Below are 22,438 nucleotides of genomic sequence, written 5' to 3'. Positions count from 1 at the left end.
CTACTCACAAAATTTGAAACACACATAGTGCATATCATTAAAAATATAGCCAATTAGACAATTTGGCTTCTCAGTGTCATTAATTCGTCTTTGATACTTACAACCTAAGCTAGTAAAGTCTAAATGTTCTTTGTCTTCCAAAATCAGATCATGTCGCTATCATAAAGCTTAGAAGAAAGCAGTAATAAACTGATGCCTTTTAATATTTGCCGTATGAATAATCTATTTTATGGAATGATCATCTCCAAATGTATATATACATTTTAAATATCATAAAATTGAATATTTGTTTAAAGGAATTTATGAACATCTACCTGGATGAATTTTTTTATAAAGCAAATATTTCTATGTAAAATACACAGATTTTATTTTCTATTTTGTGATTCTAGTTAATTATTACAAAGAGAATGCAAACAGAATAACTTTTCTCTAATATTAATTAAATATAACAAGGATTCTCATTTCCCGGCTGTGATGCTTAATTTTATGTGTCAACTTGACTGGGCTACAGGGTGCCCAGGAATTTGGTAAAACATAAGTCTAGGTGTGTACATGAGTGTGTTTTGGGGTGGTTAATATTTGGATTTATAGATTGAGCAAAGCAGATGGCTCTCTCCAACATGGGTGGGCCTCATCCAATCAGGTGAAGGCCTGGGGGGTGGGGAAGGATGGACTTTCCCAGAGTAAGAGGGAATCTCTCCTTCCCAATGGCCCTTTAACAAGGACACTCTTTTGGGGTTTGGGGATTTTGTGGAATTTTTTTGTTGTTTTGTTTTGTTTTCCCTGCCTTTGGACTCGACCTGAAATATCAGCTCTTCCTGGGTCTCAACCCGTCAGCCTTCAGACTGAAACTACACCCTCCCCTCTCCTGGTTTTCAATCCTTCAGACTGAGACTGGAACTAAGGTTGCTGACTGCCCATCTTGGGACTTGCCAGCCTTCATACCTGTGTGAATCAGTTCCTTGTAATAATCTGCGTATCTATCCATTGATCTGCCCATTCTATCTAGATAGACATCCTATCTGGATGGATGGATGAATGGATGGTTAGACAGATCAATAGATTGATCCCACTGGTTCTGTTTCTCTGGAGAACTCTAATACACTGGGTCATAAACCTACACTGATATTAATAATATTAATACAGCTCCTGTGAATACAATGAATTCTGCTCAAACAAAATCTTAGACAAATTCTCAAGTCCTTTGTCATTGTAGGACAATCTAATTGCAAAGTTCATAAGTTTTGATATACACAACTGGTTTAGAATGTCACTTTCCATGTACAGTTCAGAATAATAAATTCAAGATTATGTAGAAGAGATTTCAGAGATTTTTGACATGTAGCGTTTTAGATTTGGGGGATAGGAGAAGGGGAAATGCATCATTTGGTTGGGTCCTGAACACTCTGTTGCAAAAGCTGGCAAGAATTCTTTATAAAGAAAAAAATATCAAGCCATTGTGAATAGTAAGTCAAAGATACTTTTATGTTGCATGCTTGTACGTATAAGAAAAATAATAAAAGCATGCACAGAAACATTGTTTATGAAGTAGGAAAAATGGTACAACTCTTTTCGATTTGCTTTCAACAAGCACAGTGCGTCGCAGATAATCACTTGACAGAAATATAAGTTAGAAGCAATAATACCATGATGAACCTTTACTGGACACTATAGCTACAGGTTTCTATTTTTACCAAATTTGTTTAGAGGAAGTATAAAGTCTTTTCCGGCTTGCCAAGTTCAAATTCTACTATTCTTACGCTAAGTAAAACTTGTACATGTAAGGGACAAAAATTTCTCAACTCCACAGAGTTCTTTTTACTTAAGTATACTAAAATTCCATTGGACTAAAATTACACATTTTAGTTAAAATGTATAAATACTCCATGCATATACATTCACACACGAGCGTGCACACACACACACAATTATATACAGACATACGTGCCTCAGTCAAATATGTATCTGATTGTCATTCCTTAGCTCTTTATTATTTTTAATGTTTATTTTTGAAAGAGAGAGAGAGTGAGTGCAACTGGGGGAGGAAAAGAGAGAGAGGGAGAGGGGGGTGGGAAAGAGAGAATCTCAAGCAGGTGTGCACTGCCAGCTCAGAGACCCATACAGGGCTTGACCCCACGAACCGAGAGATCACAACTTGCACCCGAGTCAGATACGTAACCAACTGAGCCACCCAGGAGCCCCATGCCTTAACTTTTTAATTTACTGCAGACATACTCATCATAATTCATGACGGAAAGTAGTCTTGTGTTATTTAAGGTGATGTCTTGGATTCTGAAGTTGTCACCGAATAATGGTGATGACAGTCATGACAAGGAAGATGCTAATAAATGCTAGCATTTGTATAGCATCTACTGTATGTCCTCCTCTGTTCTAACAGCGTCACATAAATTCACGAACTTAGTCCTCACAAAATTCTAACCAGACAAGTACTAGTATTATTCCCGCTTTACGAATGAGCGAAGTGACACACAGGCCACATTCTCTAAGCATGTAAGATACATTTAAAAAAAATTGTTTTGCTTTCATTTGCAATATTGAAACTAGATATTCCCTAAATATTTAGGGGTTATATCATGTTATAAACAGTCCACAGAGTATAATCCATATACTTAGAAATGAAGATTATATAACAACGTGGAGAAGCTTACAATATGAAGTGAAAAATAATCAGAGTATAAAATTGCAGAAGAAAAAGAATACAAAATTGGATGTCACGCTGATCACAACTATATAGAAATCACTCATGCAGCGCCTGGGGGGCTCCGTCGGTTAAGCGTCCGACTTCGGCTCATGTCATGATCTCACGGTTTGTGAGTTCAAGCCCCGTGTTCAGCTCTGTGCTGACAGCTCAGAGCCTAGAGCCTCCCTCGGATTCTATATCTCCCTCTCTCTCTCTACCCCTCCCCCACTTGCGCTGTCTCTCTCTCTCATAAATAAATAAACTCAAAAAATTAAAAAGAAAAAACAAAGACATCAGTCACGCACACAATCAAGGGCTAGCGAACGTGCAACACAGTGTAGGACCCGCGGCTCCTCCAGGAACTCTCTGCCTCTCCTTCCTCTCGCTGACGAGCTGAGCTTGTGCGTCACAACCTCCCCAGCTCGTGCTGAACCCGGACAATCTGGCTTTCACCAGCCATGGTCTTGGACTGGAGTCGCCCCTATGAGACACCAAGTCCAAAGGCTGTTGTCTTCTCATCCTCCACCATCGGTGCAGGGCGCATATACTTTGTTGCCAGTAATGGCCTTTTTTCAAATATTCTCAAAAGCATCGGTTGGATAGATGATGCCTCCTTCGCTGGTTCCTCCCCTTGCTACCTAAAAGACTTGCTCACACTTCTGACCTCAGTCCCTTGGCAATTGCATCTAATCCAATAGCTGTAATATTTACCTCTATGTAACTGGCCCTTAAATAAAGTGAACCCCTAAGCAACACAGGTAAGTGCTCAAACGCCTGCTACACATCTCCACATAAAGTTACCCCAGCAAGCACTGGTTATGGTAAGTTCTTCAGTCTTCCCACAATCAGACTGGATCTCCAGACTCCCATTTCTCTCCACAGCACCCTATTTCGCCCTAGCTCTCCAAGCATGAAGCCTCAATGCCACATCAGCCAAGGCTCTGTAAAATACAGCTCCAGACGCCCTCCTGCCCATCTCCAACATCTCTCCTAGCTTCTAGAAGAACAGGAACCCATGTTTTCCCACAAGCACACCATGTTCCTGCCCCATCTATGGAATCTTACTTGAGTTTCAATTCATCCACAAAGTCTTTCTTGGTGACTTCCACTCAGATGTTTTTCTCTACCTTTAAAATCTTTGTATCACTTACCTTTCAGGTTTCATGTTGCAGTTCTCATGTTTGATGTTCTTACATTGAACCCTGAAACTGATGCTAGTTTTAACATACACCATAGGGTTCAACCTGATACTTCTGTTGCTTTGAGCAACACACCACCCCCCACCACCACCAAATAAAGAGCAGTGACCACAAAAGCAGGGATGAGTTTTGCTTTTTTGTGTGTGTGTGAGCCCCTGAGAAACCCAGGATATTGGAAGTATTTGTCAAAATGAAAAGAATCTCAATCAGTGTGTATATATGTGTTTGTAAAATGAATCCTCTGTAGCAATTAGTCTAACCCATCAGCTCTAACAGTAGAGGTGAAGAGCTTTAGCACCTGAAACTTCAAAACTCCTGGTAACATAAAATATTTTGGTTCAAGGAACTGTTTTAAAATCATTTATTTGTGAAGGGAACATTCTTGGATTTAGAGGTTGGCAGGTACAGTAAAAAGCTTTTTAGTTGACTGAAATAAAAAAAAAAACTCAAAACACTTTTAAGCACAGGCACTTCCCTTATAAAAACAAACTGCAGAAAGCCAAGCACAGCAGTTTATGCACAAAGAGCAGGTGCCTCCAGCCATCAGCAAAGAGGCACCAGAGCAGGAGGAGAGTGATTTGCATTTCTATGGCTCCTTTTGTATGCCCAAATTCCGACAGCATTACACCCAGAGACAGTAAATATAATTAGCAGAAGACAGCAAAGAGAGGATGTCATTGCCAGAGGGGCTCCAGGTCAACAGGCACAGCAGCGCCCCCCAGAAAGCTGTAAACATGAGTGCCATTCATCTGTGCTGGTGAAGACAGGGGAGAAATGTGTGTGTGTGTGGGGGGTCCTTCAGCTTGACCCTACCATCCACAGAAGGCATGTGCTACTCCATGCTTTCACAAAGAATGATTTCAATCCCATGTTGAACCCTATTTGCTGGCTTCCCCAACCCACTTCTAGATGAGGGCACTGTTCATCACATGCTTTAACCACTTCTCCCCTTCCTCCTACAGAAATTGCCTGGGTGAATGAAACGCCCAGGTGAAAGGATAGGAGGCTTTAAGAGTACTAGGAGCAGTGTGGCTCCAGGAGAGGAGACCCACTGCTCATGGGCTGTCAGCGCCCTATTCTCGGGAACATTTTACTGACGCTTAGAGAAATTAAACACGAAGGTGGACTTTTGCTATGCTTCTGTCTTCCTGCACCACCAGCATGGAAACAGATTTTGATGGGCCGGGGAACCCCGTTGCGAATGGGGGCCCTGAGCCCCAAGCCTCCTCGGGGAGCCACAGCCGCAGACTTGTGACTATCCTCCAGGGGTCACAATTGGGTTACAAATCCCTTGCAGCGCACTGACTGAGCAGCCTGATTGGGAACAATTTATTCGAATCCTTCTTCATTAAGATTCAAATGGAATAAGTAAGGTAGAAATTGAACAGACACAGAAATTGTGCCTTCCTGCTCCCGTAGTCAGTAAACATTTATTCGCTAAGCCCAGGCTGTGTGTTCTCTCTCGCTCGCTCACTCACTGTCGTTCTTTCAATCCTTCCTGCTTGCTGTTTTAATGCATAATTAAGAAGGTCAGAATTAATGAAGCGGTGTGGAGTAAAGTTCAAGGAATCCCCAGGCACTATTTATTCTATTAGATCTCAGGCATGAATGTCAGCTTGGCAGAGAAAGCGGCATTAGCCATGGGGCTGGCTGCATCCCAGAAACAACCAGCAAGGGAAACTCACCTGCACAGTCAAGTCATCCCTAAGCTCCTTCCCGGCGAAAATCACACGCAACTGGTCAGCTGGAACCCCCTGTCGCTTAGCAACCACCTCCTTGAGCTGGAAGATGCTGGTGTCAGAATCGACCTCCACTGGGAAACCATGGCTGGAGTTGAACCTGACAAACACTGACCAAGACATGGAGGGGGGCGGGGGGGAGAAGTGAACATTACTCAAAGCTCTGACATGGCAACAGCAACATTTCTGAACTGAGTTCTCTCTCACCCGCCCCTTCGAGGAATGGCATACATTTTCTTTCACTTAGAACAGAAACCTTAATGCAATGGGGCAACACCTGAAGAAAAATGGAGCTTCCCTGTAGGATTTCCCTTTCATATATTAGTCAGTGACCCTCAAACACACTCACATGCTCCCTTTGACAGCCATCCTGGGAAACAAAGGACTCACACAGAACACTTGCTAGATAGGAATTGTGAGATTCCCAAGAGTTTATGGAAGAGATTCAGCTCTGACAGCATGTACGAACATGCATTCCCTCCCCGGTGCCCCCCTTCATGAGCACCAGAAGTGTTATGTTAGCACTCACAATATAGCAATGGAAATAATTCAAGCCATGTTACAGACTAGAGTGAAGGCCCACCCGAGGCTGTGTCTAGGAGTCCTTGGCATTGAGGTCCCTTTCAAAAGGTTCCACTGGATCTTATGGAGATACTTCCCTTTTCTTTTGAAACTACTGAGACCATCTATTTTTTTTTTTTAAGTTTATTTACTTTTTTTGAGGTGTGGGGGAAGAGAGGAAGAGGGCAGAGAGAGAAGGAGAGAGAATCCCAAGCAGGCTCCACACTGTTAGTGTGGAGCTTGACACAGGGCTTGAACCCATGATCTGTGAGATCATGACCTGAGCCAAAATCAAGAGTCAGATGCTTAACCAATGGAGCCACCCAGGTGCCCCGAGACCATCTTTCTTATGAGAGCCTCTACCCCCTCACAACCAAGGCTGGGACCTGCTGTCTCTGCATGCCCTCTCATCACTGTCTACTGCCATCCTGACCTCATCAATGTCATCCACACATGTCCTTTCCTGTCCATGCTTTCTGTCACTACTCTCAGTCAATCTTCTCTAGATTCTAGCACTAGCTTCCCAACTGGAGTCTCGCTGCCCTCTCTTCACTTCCAAAATGTCCCGAACCATTCTGTAAAGTAAGCCTTTCTTCAAGTGTTGCCCCATTGCATTCAGTGAGGCTTATCAGTCCAGAGCTCTGACTTGAATCCTTTAAAGTCTCCCACTGCCAGGGAGAAAAATCCAAGGTCCCTCTTATTTGACACAAACCTATATCCCAGCAGCTTCTCCATTAATCCCCACAAGCACACTGCTAAACTGAATGCTCCAGAAAACTTCTGCACCCATGCCTTGCCTTTATTCCTGCCAATCCCTTCTTCACCCCTGCCTGATGAAAGCTGGGTCACCACGTGATCTGCCTCAAACATCCCTCTTCCAAGAGGACTCTCACTATCAGCCCAGTCAAGACAGAGCCACCTTTTCCAGGCTCCAGTGGATTTACCACATACATCTTACACTATTCTACATTCTCTCATGGAAGGCGCAGAGCACCGAGGTTGTAAGGACACCCTCCAGAGTCCGAAGGACCCCTACTAGTTCTCTTACCAGCTTAGCATATGCGGAGAACACATTACCCCTATAGCTTTAACTCTCAGTTCCCTAATCGTCACAATAAGTAAACCATGGAGGGTGTCCTGTGATGTGTTAAGTAATGTTGATAGTGTTTACCACTGTTACATAATTACCTTCAAAAATAATGTTTGTATGTCTTACATGTTTTTGGTATATATTTCACCTTCTCTAAAAGATTATAAACACCTTAAGGCTAAGGCCAGCCACTATAGCTTCTTTTCTGCTGTATCTCCTTCAAATGTACCATTAGCACTTACTAGCTCCCAATTCAAATATGAGATGGCCCAACTAATAATAATTAAAATAAAATGATAATTACAATGCCAATAATAATCGAACACGTACTATGTGGCAGAAGCTGTACCTTATATAGGCTATTTTTAAGCTTTCCAATGATCTGGTAAGGTCAGTATTATTATCCTTATCTAATAGAATAGTAAATGGAGTCCTAGAGAATTGTAATCACTTTTCTAAGGACATCGGCTGCTTTGTAATGGAATCACAACTCAAATTCAGTTCAATCAAATTCTAAACCCCATTCCATTTCTACTATAACAGGCTGCCTAAAATATTCTCAGAAGAAAAGTCCACATTCCTTCTCCTTATGACAAAAAAGACAAACAACAACAGCAAAGAGGCTTTATAACCTAATTCAGGTATTCCCTATACATGTTAGCAGTAGAAAATGCGATTAAAAAATAAAGGCTCCCATGAAGAGCTAAGAGCCAAGAATAAAGAACAACGTTATAAGACACAATAAGATAAAAATGACACCAAAACGAGAGCAGGTGCTGTACATGACACACAAGAACAAAAACCTGACATATTTTACCTGGTACTGAAAACTATTTAGAAAAAGTATGGACTAGAAGTGACAAAAGTCTTCCTAATAAAAAAAAAAAATTGATGAAAAAAAAATTAGAGGAAAAGGAGCTTTTGATAAACTTTTAAGTACACGTCATGTGACACGGCTGAAGCAGAGGAGGGGAAATAAAATGTCTTGGGAGGCCTGGAGGTGTATTCACCGCATCCTCAGATCAGGGACCATAAGGCAACCAATTCATCAGAAAAGATAGGAGACAGGTGTGGGGCAATAAGGGACAAAAGGTACGGTCCCAGCTCCAAACATGATTTTACAGGAGTTTGAATAGACTTTTTTTTTTTTTTTAAGCCGAAGACCATGGGAGGATATGGGAAGAAGCAACTGGGGACTACACAAAAGCTCCTAAAATGGAAAAAAAAAAAGGAATAAAAATTCCAGGATACCCTGAGTTGGTGATTTTTCTCCATGGGTTCTGATCATGGGCATTCCATCTTAAAAACAAGAATTACACAACAAACAAACAAGCAAAACCAAAGGGCAAAAAAGCTGTAAAAAACATACTAGATAATTCTGTACCACAACTCAAATCATTAGTGTCCAAAGGCTTTAAAACCATTTTTGTTTTTTACATTTATTTATTTTTGAGAAAGACAGAAAGCGAGTGGGGGAGGGGCAGAGACCAAGGGAGACAGAATCTGAAGCAGGGCCACTCAGGTGCCCCTAAAGGCTTTTTTTTATTCTTAACTAGAAGAGCTAAATTCACTTTTCTTTTTCTTTTTTTTTTTTTCTTTCTTTCTTTCTTTCTTTCTTTCTTCCTTCCTTCCTTCCTTCCTTCCTTCCTTCCTTCCTTCCTTCCTTCCTTCCTTCCTTCCTTCCTTTCTTTCTTTCTTTCTTTCTTTCTTTCTTTCTTTCTTTCTTTCTTTCTTTCTTTCTTTCTTTCTTTCTTTCTTTCTTTTTTAAGTAGGCTCCATGCCCAGCCCAGGTCTTGAATTCAGGACCCTGAGATCAAGAGTAGCATGCTCAAGCGAATGAGCCAGCCAGATGCCCCAAGGCCTTTTTCTTATTCTGTATAAGTAGATAAATTATAGTTTCTGAGCTTACATTCAATTTGGTTAAATCATGTCAATACTTTAGAAATGAGTATTTTTGAGCAGCAGTTCAGATATAGAGGACAAATTTACAATGGAAAGACTGACCAAATGCACTGCAGGTATTAAGCAAACTAAAATATTGTCATGGAAAAGAACAGACACTTTAAAGCGACCCAGTCATCAATAATCAAGTGCCATTAAGAAGAAAATGGTTAGGGCTTAATGGCAGTAGTGTGATTTGTGGTGGGTCACCATCTTCTTCTAGCACATGTGAGAAATGTGTCATGACCCTTCTGTCCTGGTCCTGGAACCCAAGATTCCCAAAGGAGAGGAGAGGAGGAACACATCCAACCCTCTCTCTCTGCTACTTCTTGAAAAGCTACAGGAAGAATATCTTTAGGGCCAGGAAAGGAAAAACCAGAATCCTGGTTGTGACACTTGCTAATATTATGACTTAGGACAAGTTACCTGGTCACCTTCTCTCAGCTTCCTCATCTGCTAAATGAAGATAATCTACGCAGTCTTAAATGTTCATTATGAAAGATTTGTTGCAATTGTGGATGCATTAGGAAATTCTGGGCAGAGTCCTTGGTACACATCCTGTACTCTTTCCACAGGGCAAGCTTGTACTCCAAAACTGTTCCCTAATTTTACTCTTCTAGAGGAGGTAGTGCTAATTAAAGTAGCATCGATTCTTTATATTGTAACGAAGATACGTTAAATGGAGTAGGGGTATTTTTCTGGTTTCTGCTCCTCTTCATGACGGACAGAAAACTGCCAGGGTCAAAGAGACCATGATAAAGAATTTAGCATATGTCCTTTTCTAAGATCTCATTATAAATTAAAAGTTTGGGAACGAATTGTTTCAATGACGCCTATAATAGCATCAGAAATAAATACTATATCAATTAACATTATGAATAATGTATATTATTAATAAACACCATAGTGCACTGTTAAGGAAAAGATAATGAGACACATCTACACTCATTTTGATGCCATCCCTAACCAATGTTCAGAAGATCCAGAGGATAAGGAAGTAACTAAGAAGAAAAAGGGGAAGGAGTCATTGGGTGATGGGTGCTTATGTTTCTCTCATCCTCTTTGTCACAGTGATTGGCTCAAGGATAGGCATAAACCAGTCAGTGCCTGGCTTTCCCTTGGTCACAGTGATTGACTTCCTGGAGATCTTGGAAGGGGTGATCTAAAGTGGACAAATCAAAGAGCATTCCAGATTTGTCAGAGGCATGGTGAACAAGTGGTTTTAGCTGGCAGGGAACATCATGTGAGGCCCAGATTTCTGTGCTGAGAAAATCAAATAAAAACAGAGCCCAAGATAGACCATTGTGATCTGTATGAAAGTAGGCTCAGTGCTTTGGGAGCAAAACAAGTCTTCCTCAAGAGAAAATGTCCTATGCCCTGCAGAACATGTAGTTCCAGCCACAGTCAAATAGACACCAGGAACACTTTCTGGTGATTGTGGCAACCAAAAAGTAACCCTACATATCTCTAAATATTCCTTGTGGAGGTAGTTTTTTCTTTACCTTTGACAAAGATCACTAAGTCTAGTATCTCCTGTCATAAACAGATAAACCTTGTCGTCACATCCCTTCAGGCACTGTACCCCTTATTCTGTGCACAGAAAACCTTACTGTGAATTTCTTATAGTCCTGCTCTCCACTGATTTGCTTTGCATGCTTTTGTGAACCCACTCTTGAAGATCATTCTTGGTAAAGCAATAACCTCCATGTTTCTAATTCAATGGTTTCATTTCTGTTCTCACATTTGAACATTCCGAGACATTCAGTAGACTCTTCTTCTCACAACACTTTTTCTCCTGGCATCTGTTACTGCACCATCCTGGCTTCCCCTACAACACAGGACATGCTTTCTTAGCTTCATCTACTGGGTTCTCTTCCTTCGTTGGACTTACTGATTTTAGAGTTCCCAGGGGTCTGCTTAGACTCTCTTCTTTTGCATCTGAGTGTTCTCCCAGGGCTGTATTATCCAAGCTACATGCAACATAATTCATGTGTAATTCAATATATTTCCATAGGAAATGTTCACTCAACATGATTTTTATGCTGTATTCTTATTCTAAAATCCAACACTCCCACAACCTTCTACCTCAGCCCATCCCCAGAACTATGTGAGTCCATGGAGTTATCTACCCCTTAGGACCAGTTCCTACATTCCTCAAGCTATAGGGCGACATAAAGTTTCATATGGAGTTTAAAACACATTGCAGAGATAACAAGTATGACATGTGTAGCACAAAGAATGGGGGAATGGATATGGACCTATTAGGTTGTAAACCTACATTTTCAGGGGAAAGTGGTGCAATGTCAACAATAAACAGACTGTAAAAATTGAAGAATATACATTATAATTCTTAGAGTAAAAATCAAAGTGAATAAAAATGTTAAGTTAAAAAGTAAATAAAAATTACAATGGTATTCTAAAAGATATTGAATCCCCAAAAGGGCAGGAAAAGAGAAACAGAGAAATAAAAACAGAGGAGCAAATAGAAAAAATGTAATGAAATGGTAGGACCAAATTCAACCATATCAATAAGTACATTAAATTTTAATGGAATAAGCACTCTAATTAAAAGGCAGAGACTCAGAATGGATAGAACAAAGTAGATCCAAATATATACTGTCTAAAAAAGTTCCATTTTAAATATAAAGACACAAATAGTTTGAAAGTAAATGAATAAAAAAAAAAGCCAAGCAAAAGAACTGTAAGAAGGCAGAAATGTCAGTATTAACACCACATAGATTCAAAGGTTAAGTTGTTATGAAGAATAAAGATGCATCAGACTATGTTGCACTCCCTTGAGATTTGATGGAAGTGTGTTCATAAACCACACTCTGTGCTCCTCTGTCCCTTCCTGTCTTTGAGTTGGGACTGGTGACGTGTACTCATTTAGCCAGACTTGAAGTGTGTGGGTCTCTCTCTGCCCCCAGACTCCCACGATAAACAAGATGGTGAGCCTTTCGTACCCTCCTCAGTGGGTAAGAGGCCAGGGGGCCAAGGCAAGAGCAACTGCCAAAGAAGTCACCCACGGCCTTGAAGCAACCACTGTGATTCTTTGACAAAGGAGTACCCATTGGATTTCCCATTGGTCCTCTCTCTCTCTCTCTCTTCCCCCTGCCATATACTCTTTTCTTCATTGATTAATTCTTCCATTTCCTTTTTAATTATTTAGCAGAAGTCATGTTATGGGAAGTGGAGAATGGGACGTAGGAAACATGCAATTAAGGATCTATATAACAAGAGGTGTGGATTATGGCTAACACCATGCACTCTGGAATAACCTGCCAGGATTCAAAGCCTAGGTGTGTCCCTTACCGAGTATGTAACCAAGTCACACAGTTTTGGGTCCCTTTATGATCTACAAAATAAGAGATAATAATAGTGCCCGCCTCATGAATGTGTTGTGAGAATTAAATGAATTGATATATGGAATGCAGAAAGTGCCTACTACACGATAAGTTTCAACAATTATTAGCTCTTACCTAAGTCCGAATGCATGGCTTACAGTTGTGATTACTGTCAATTGGACAATATTAATATTTAGGTAACAAAAAATATCTATCTGTTATTCTCTTCGAATAAGAATGGTTTTTTGGATGAAGTTCTACTTCACTATGCTTTGTAGTACACTATAATTGATCTAAAGTGACTTTAGGATACAGATAAAGATATCTTCTGCTTAGACAGAGCTCTCCATTTTCAAAATGCTTTTACAGACATTATCCCAGTTAATCTTCACAATAGCTCTGAAAGATAATTGGGGCAGCATTTACTATTCCTACTTTTCAAACGAATAGACAGATGTACACGAAGGCAAAGTAGTTCACCCAAAATTTATAAGGGAAAAAGCAGGAGCTAGAACCTGTGTGTTGAACCCTTTCCCTTTAAGTCAGTGACTTCCACGCAGAGCTATATACTACCCTGGGGGTCTAAGAAGGTGGTCTTTCCTATTCCTTGCATATCTTTCCTAAAACTGATATGTCTAAAAACATCATCATGGCTGAGGTATCAAAATAATAATCAAAATAATCTTTTGTCCCACCCTCATTCAAAATCAACATACTCTCATTTTACAGAAGAAATGTATATTGTGTACTCTTCCTGAATTTCACTCTGGCCCATTACCACAGGGCATCAAAAAAGGATAACCTGAATTACTGGTGACTGAGAGGCATTTTTAATCCCAGGAGAGGTTCACCATTAACACTCAGAGGAGCTTCACTTCTTGCACCAGGGCAAAGGCTGGTATGGGGAGCAGGGTACTCTTACCCATGTCAGGCTACGTGAGCCCCACATGGGTTCTGAATGGTTAGGAATTCAGATACACAGAAAGAGGGACAAGAGGAATGACAGTGTTCATTTAACTATCTTAGCTCTTCTAACTCCTCAGTATTGCCAAAGAAGTAATTCCTCCTTAGGGAAAGTCTCAGAAGAGTTAAGATTGTCTGTAACACGGAAGGAGAGAGTCCCTTTATTTCATTTAGGAAATGAACTTCTGTCAAAAATTTCACTGCTTACCAATTACCTACCCTTCCATCCATGCATCCTTCCCTCCCTCCCTCCCTCCATCCATCTGTCCCTCCACCCACCCACTCAGTCATTCAGTCAGCTAGCTAGACAGCCGGTTAGACAACCAGACAGCCACACACCCATTGTAATATAAGAATACGATTACAACGAGATGCCTGTGTGGGGCCATTTTTGTTCTGACAAATTAATTCTCATTGGCTGACTGATCTGATAAAGAAGGCTAGTTTTACCAAACATGTCAAAAGGTACGTATTTCCCAAAAATAGAATAACTTATACACAGCTCCAAGGCTTTGACAAAAGCATATTTAAAGATAAAAACAATTAATCATAAATATTGCATTAGCAACGTTGTATAGAAATTAATATTTTAATTTTCCCAACATTTTGTAAATTTATCAGATTGAACAAAATCCCTCTGAATGAAAGATAGCTGTTTAATTAAAAATAATGACTTAAAAAATTGTGGCTGCATTCTATTTTGCACTCTTCCCAGAAACTGAAAAACTGAATGACTCTATACGATTATTTTCCCAGTGTAAGTATGTAATTGCAAATTCTTTGCTTTCAACAAAATTAAAGATGGACTCAGTTGGGTCATAAACTGATAAATCACTGAAATAGCTGTAATGAAGGCTTACTAAGTATTTTTCTCATATTATAATTTTGAATGCATTAAAAAATGAAGTAATAACATTATAATAAAATTCCTTCTATTCCCATATGCTTATTTATTAGAACAACTACAAACATGAAAAGAATGATGTTGAATTTATTTCATTCTAGGAATAAGTAAAACTCATCCACAGACACATGTTATCAGTTAGAAAAATAACCCAATCCACCTAATTAAGAGATGCATTTCCAATATAACTTTATGTTGAATAATTATTTGTCAAAAACACCAACAAATTATTCATCAGATATATATATATTTATACTGTTTATAACTTTTAAACTGAAAAATATTACAATATCATAATCCAAGTAGAAATTGTTAATATCAAGGCTTTATGATACCACGGAATTAAAATATACATCTTAAGTTTCATTTTTTAAGTTTTTATTTTAATTTCAGTTAGTTAACATACAGTGTTATATTAGTACCAAGTATACAATATAGTGAGTCAACAATTCCATATCAGCTGGTGCTCATCAGGATGAGTACGCTCCTTAATCTCCCATCACCTATTTCACCCATCCCCCCCATGGCCCTCCCCTTCTGGTAACCATCAGTGTGATCTCTATAGATACGAGGCTGTGTCCTGATTTGTCTCTCTCTTTTGTCCCCCTTTGCTCATTTGTTTTCTTTCCGAAATTTCACATATAACTGAAATCTTATGATGTTTTTCTCTGGCTGATTTATTTCACGTAGCATTATATTCTCTAGCTCCATCCACACCACATCTATACCCATTCATCAATCAGTGGACACTTGGGCTGCTTCCATATCTTGGCTATAATAAATAATGCTGCTATAAATATCAGGGCACATGTATATACCCCCTTTGAATTAGTGTTTTCGTATTCTTTGGGTAAATATTCAGTAATGCAATTGCTAGACTGTAGGGTAGTTTCATTTTTAACTTTTTGAGGCACCTCCATACTGTTTTCCACAGTGGCGTTACCAGTTTGCGTTCCCACCAACAGTACAGGAGGGTTCTTGTTCTCCACGTCCTTGCCAACATCTGTCCTTTCTTGTGTTGTTCATTTTAGCCATTCTGACAGATGTGAGGAGATATCTCATTGTAGTTTTGTTTTGCATTTCCCTAATGGTAAGTGATGAAGAGCATCTTTTCCTCTTTGTCTGTTAGCCATCTGGATGTCTTCTTTGGAAAAATGTCTGTTCATGTCTTCTGCCCAGTTTTTCATTGGATTATTCACTTTTAGGTGTTGAATTTTATACGTTCTTTATATATATTGGATACTAACCCTTTGTTGGAAAAGCCATTTGCAAATATCTTCTCCCATTCAGTAGGTTGCCTTTTTAGTTTCTGGTGATTGTTCCTTTCACTGTGAATAAACTGTTTAGTTTGATGAAGTCACAATAGTTTATTTTTGCTTTTGTATCCCTTGCCTCAGGAGACATATCTAGTAAGAAACTGTTACAGCTGATGTCAAAGAAGTTACTGCCTATGTTCTCTTCTAGGATTTTTATGGTTTCAGGCCTCAAATTTAGGTCTTTAAACCATTTTTAATTTATTTTTCCTTCTCTTTATTCTTTATTCTAATGGTAATGGTATAATGGTAATAAGTTACCATTAGGTTTGTATATTATATCTTCTCTGTTTAGCAGTCTATATTAAGTTGATGGCCATTTATGTTTGAACCCATTCTTTACTCCTCTTCTCTCCATCTTTTAGGTATATGGTGTCATATGTTACATCTTTTTATTTTGTGACTTACTGGGCTAATATTTTACAAAAATATTCATTTTTACTGCTTTTGTGTTTCCTACCTTCATACTGTCATTTTCAATCTTTCCTTTCCACCCAAAGAGTCCCCTTTAATATTTCTTGCAGAGCCGGTTTAGTGGTCATGAACTCTTTTAGTTTTTATTTGTCTGGGGAAACTCTTTATCTCTCCTTCTATTCTCAATGATAGCATTACTGGAGAGAGTATTCTTGGCTGCAGATTTTTCTCATTCAGCACTTTGAATATATCATGCCACTCCCTTCTGGCTTGGGAAATTTCTGCTGAAAAATCCCCTGATAACCTTGTAGCGTTTCCCTTGTGTGTAACTGTCTCATTTTGTCTTGCTCTTTTTAAAATGCTTTATCACTATATTTTTCTATTTTAATTATCATGTCTTGGAGTGGATCTGCTTTTGTTGATATTGTTGGGGGTTCTCTGTTCTTCCTGGATCTGGATATATGTTTCCTTCCCCAAATTAGGGAAGTTTTCAGCTATTATTTCTTTATATAAATTTTCTGCTCCCTTTTTTTTTCTCCTTTTCTTCTGGCACTCCTAAAATGTGAATGTTATTACGTTTGATGGAGTCACTGAGTTCCCTATTCTTGTTTGCAATAATTCTTTGTTGTTTTTTTTTTTTTTTTTTTTTTTTTTTTTTTCTCTTTGGTTCAGCTTGATTTCTTCCCATTACTCTGTTTTCTAGGTCATGAATTCATTCCTCTGCTTCTTCCGGACTGCTGTTCATTCCACAAGTGTGTTTCTCATTTCATTTATTGAGCCTTTGATCTCTGCTACGTTATTCCTTATCTCTGTGTTAAGGGTCTCACTCACGTCTTCCACTCTTTTCTCAAGTCCATTGAGTATCTTTATGATCATTCTTATCTATTAGGCATGTTCCTTACATCTGTTTCACTTAGATCTCTGGCCATGGCCTCGTCCTACTCTTCCTTTTGGGGCAAATTCCTCTTTCTTCTCATTTTGTCTAAGTCTCTGTGTCAGCTTCTATATGTTAGGGAAATCAGCCACCTCTCCTGTTCTTGAGGGTAATGACCTTATGAAGAACTCCAGAGACAGAAGACACAGTGTGGACAGAGGTTTGGGCTGGTCTTCTGGGGGACAGGGACCACTATGCTGGGATTGAGGCAAGAATGACAGAAAAGGGTGGTTCCACCAAGGCTTAGGGGGATGCGGCTTGGTGTAAGCAAATTAGGTAGTGAGCATCAGTGCTGTGTTGGATCCTGCAGGTGGCTCTGTGTTTATGCTGAAGGGTGGGGGTGGGAAATGGCATCTGCCAGTTCCTTTGTTCCTGGAGGGGTCTCTCCATGAACGTTGCCTCTTTGGGACACACTTCAAGATGAGCAAACAACCTCCCTGCTGTGTGCTCCAGGAACTCTTCAGATTGTTGTTTCCACATGGTATGTCTGTGGCTTGTTTGTCCTGCCTTCTTTCCAAAAGCAGCCCCAATGTCTGCCAAGCTCTCCCTGAGCCAAGCCCCCTGACCTTTAAAAATGCCAACTTTAAGCCCTGCTGGTTGCAATAACTCATGAAATTCAGCCCCTTTTGTTTTCCAGTCCAACTGCTATGGGGATTCATTTTTCCTGTGCGCTCTCCTGTGTGCTAGTCTGTTGCTCACCCTTCTCTGTGACCCCAGCTCCCTCCCCACCACAGTGGCCATGATCCTTTTCTCTCCCAAACTGCATATTCATACTTTATACCTTCTTCAATGTGGCCTCTTTGCTGCCTTTAGCTGTAGAATTTGCTCTGCTAGTCTTCAGGTCAATGGAGCATTGAGGATGACTTGATAGTTACCTACTCATATTTGTGGGATGAAGTGAGCCTAAGGTCCTCCTCCTCTGCTGTCATCTTCCCTTTTCTCTCTTCAATTTCAATTTTTATACATGTTTTTCTTGAAGAAGTGTATTTCAGGTGACGCATACATATTTTTAAGTCATTTTTTTTGTTTGTGGTAGTTATGTTAAATGAAATACCACAAACACCAAATTCACAAAAAATGGAGCCATTTTGCTCCCATGAGAAATAAAAAGTTAGGTTCCTCTGCATCTCTCATCACATTTTCAGGAAACAGTCATAACCTTGTTTTACGTGTCTGTTTAAAGACACCTTATCTTACATATTTAGTTGATTTATTAACACTTAACTCATAACAAATAGCAATCGAAACTCATGCCTGAACAAGCTTCTCTTACACACGTATTTCCCCCCATTAGGCACATCATAGCTTTCTTGTGGTTAGGAATACTAGTCAGTCCTTCAGCACAATGTTTGGGGGTCATTTTAACCAACAAAATCACCAACAAAGTACCCAAAATGAAAAAAAATATGGCAGTAAGGACATAAGGACACTTGTTCACAGTATGAGAGTTAAAACAAGAAAACAAAGAGATGCTTTGTTTGACCCCAGTTGGAACTCTGCCCATGGAATGCCTCAAATTTCTCACAAGTCTGTGTATGTCTGTGAAAGACCAAAAAAGTGCCACAAGTATTGTTTTTGTGGTCACAAGTACATTGTAACATGTAGAGAAATTAAATATGGAACCCACGAATAAGTTTATTATTATTATTATTATTATTATTATTATTATTATTATTATTATGTATTAAGTTCTGTGGGGAAATGAAATAGAAAAACAAGTTTGAAAAGTATATATATCTATAAAATTTCTATTAAAAATAAGCTTTTTGGGGCGCCTGGGTGGCTCAGTCGGTTAAGCGTCCGACTTCGGCTCAGGTCATGATCTCACGGTTCTTGAGTTCGAGCCCCACATCGGGCTCTGTGCTGACAGCTCAGAGCCTGGAGCCTGCTTCACATTCTGTGTCTCCCTCTCTCTCTGCCCCTCCCCTGCTCATGCTGTGTCTCTCTCTGTCTCAAAAATAAACATTAAAAAAATTTTTTAAATAAATAAATAAATAAATAAATAAATAAAAATAAGCTTTTTTATGTGTTATTAAAATGATAGTAAAGAGCAAGTCATCGTAGTTTTAATATACTACTGGACACATTAAAATGCAATCGTTTTATTATTTAAACTTTAATATTAACAATAGGAAAATACCGCAACTATTTAAACCTATGATAAAATTTTTACACCAACTTAAAAATGTGCAAGAAAGTACACAATTTTTCAAAATAAGTATGTTTGATGGTATATATGAGTGAAACAATTTGAACATTACTTGTTCTAATATAAATGGAGGTTAAAATCACAATGAGGCTGATTAACACAAAGAAATCAAAACCACACAACTGCAAACTACCACTTAGAGTCAACGGTGGAACTAAACAGACATGTGGTCATGCAGACAGACCCTGGAGATCACACCATCCTGAGGTTCATGGGTCTGTTTCCTTGCCTAACTGTGGGTGAGACCTTTTTCACACATAATTTTCCTTTGCTCTTTTGTATAGAAACAATTTTCAAACGATTTTGCATTTCTCAGTTGCTTCAATCAAAAAGAGGTTTGTAAAGATACCTAAAAACAAACAAATAAACAAAAAAGTTCCTCAGATAGGAGTACTGTTTTAAGGAAAAGTTACTATTGTAAAAAATATATTCTGATGTTAAATGTTAACAATTTATGTCTTTCCCTCTCAGAGATGGGGCAGCTTGCTAGATGTAGTAATAAAATTAATTAGCCTTTTTTTTAATGGCTCTATTTTTTTTATTTTAGTATAAGTTTTCCATGTGACATTAAGGTAAATTTATTTCACTAACTTTTAAGATGAGAAAATGAAGATAATTATTTGTATTACGTAAAGAAAAGAAGAAGCACATGTTTTCATTGTGAGCTAATATAAATTATTGATTCATGTATTAAAAATATATAAACTAATATATTCCAAAGCCAGCACCACATGAACTGTTGAGTTATAGAAAAGAAACATTTGGAAGAGTGCCTGGCACAGAGTAAACACTCACTAAATGACAACAAACACTCATACAGCAAACACTCACTACTATTAGTATAAGAAATCAACATCCTGACATTTTCTATTGAGTTAGCATAAATCATAATTAATGGTCAAAAACATGGTTAGTCAATAAACTGAAGTCTTTGCCCAACAGACCAAAACCCACACTACAATTTTATACCTATATTTTAAATACAAAATTCCACTTTCAAATGTATTTGCTAACTTTCCAGTGAACATGTAAACCAGCGGCATATGCCCCTAACATTTACCATCGTCAAGTGTAAGCTCAAACACAGTCTCAAGCCAGACACATGGGTGCAATCTCTTCTTAAATTTCTTGATATGCCACTTAAGCTTTCTAGACTTAAACATCCTCAAAGGTAAGAAGAATGTTCATACCTATTGTATAGGGTCGTTACAATTGTTACAAACATGAGATGACTGAATACATGTAAAATTCTTAGATTAATGCATAGTCTATTGCACTCAGTAAATGTTAGCAGCTATTACTAACCAACAAAAATTAACTTTTTTCCAAAATAAATTGGAAAAGAGCTTTCTGATAGTCATCACAACTATCATACATTCTTAAGCTCCACCTGAAAATATCTGTTAAATGTCTTAAAATCTCTACAAATGTAGAGAAACTGGAATCTCACACATTGCTGGTGGGAACGTAAAATGGTGCAACCACTTTGGAAAACAGTTTAGTGGTTCCTCAAACAATTAAACAGAGTTACCACATGATCCAGATATTCCACTCCTAGGTATATACCCAAGAGAAATAAAAACATATGTTCATACAAAAACCTCTGCATGATGTTCATGTCAGCATTACTAATGATAGCCAAAAGGTACAGGGATTGATACATGAATATATGCCTGCATGTGAGATGTACATACAATGAAATATTTTGTAGTAATCAAAAAGGGATGAGGCACTGATTCAAACTACACTGAGAATGAAACAAATATTAAGAAAAAGAAGCCAGTTATAAAAGACCACAAATTGCGTTATTCCATTTACATTCAATGTTCAGAATAGGCAAATCTATTTGCCTATCCATAGGCAGTGGTGACTGTTTGGAGAGAAACGTGAATTATTGCTAAAGGGTATGGAGTTTCTCTTGGGGGTGATAAAAATCTTCTAAAATTGATTGTGATAATGAATACACAACTCTGTGAATATACTAAAAACCACTGAATTAAATGAATTTTATAGTATCTGAATAAACTGTCTCCCCCAACATCTTTCCAAAAGTCTCTGTGTATCTACCATTTATTAAAGTACTTGGCAAAGACAGTTACTAGGTACTTCTGAAATAAACAAATAAATGAATGTGTGTGGCTTTTTTTTACTAATTTAATCCATTATAGAAGCCTACAGTTATGGCAAGAAACTTAAGAAATTTGTAAACATCACCTTTTGCATTTAATTGTGTGCATTTGTACTGTGGTAAAGTTTTGTTGTTAAATATCCCACAGTTGCTGTACCTAGAAGCACTTTAAGGACTTAGAATAGTGGTAATGTGTGAGAAAAAAAAAAAAAAAGGAAACATATATTTCAACATTTAATATAGAAAATCTAATTTGCTCAAATTACTCACACTGTTCTAATTTCCATATGCTCTAAAGTATGAATAAGATTTAGACCAAATTGCTGGTGACATTAAAATTCATTCATTCATAGTTTCAACAAATATTTACTGAATAAGTAACTATGTGCTAGGCACACTGCTAGAAACTGACGCTACAGAAATGAATAACACAGCCTGGGGCAGAGATGTTGAAACAGAATAACGCATCACAATGTGATACATTATATTAGGGTTTCTACCATGTGCAATATACTGAATGCTCTTGAGAACAGAGAGGAGGGCACGGCTAGAAGCTGGAGGTATTCAAAAATATTGCAGACATTAAGGAGAATGTATGGCAGATATAGGAAAATAAGTGAGGGATTTCAGGTAGAGATTTTTTTGCGTGTGTGATAAATGAAAGTCATAGCTTAATAATTACTCTTTTAAGAAAAAAAAAAAGATATTTTCATAGTCATCAGGATACCAGTACTATAGGATGATATATTTGCAGTAATGAGCAGATAGTCAGGGTCTCAAATAATTTTGAGATCTCTGGAGGTATTCCTTGAAACTTTCAACAGGCTAAGTTTTCTACTTCACAAAAGGATTAATAACTCATCTTTCAAAATTCAGACAACATGTCAACTAGCCAAAATATCCTAGATATCACACCTTTCAAAAGGAAAATGTCAAAATATCTACATGTTTATATTCTGAACTGTATGATATTCTAAAAGTCGTTTCATGCTTATGAA

General features: G+C 38.5%; 1 protein-coding gene across 2 annotated transcripts in view; it reads right to left on the bottom strand.

Annotated features, from left to right (window-relative positions):
- The window catches only part of PRKN (parkin RBR E3 ubiquitin protein ligase), a 1,337,794-nt gene that overhangs the window by 1,067,341 nt on the left and 248,015 nt on the right, over positions 1–22,438 (bottom strand). For both annotated transcript variants that reach the window (XM_019412860.2, XM_019412859.2), the window contains exon 2: positions 5,586–5,749. In XM_019412860.2, the coding sequence (XP_019268405.2) occupies positions 5,586–5,749 (164 nt within the window). The remainder of the gene's footprint in view (positions 1–5,585; positions 5,750–22,438) is intronic.

The sequence above is a fragment of the Panthera pardus genome, unplaced genomic scaffold (assembly GCF_024362965.1).
Source record: "Panthera pardus isolate Hobbes unplaced genomic scaffold, ASM2436296v1 HiC_scaffold_17, whole genome shotgun sequence".
Lineage (NCBI taxonomy): Eukaryota > Metazoa > Chordata > Mammalia > Carnivora > Felidae > Panthera > Panthera pardus.
Note: the sequence above shows the minus strand (reverse complement) of the source record. Positions and strands in the feature narration are given on the sequence as shown.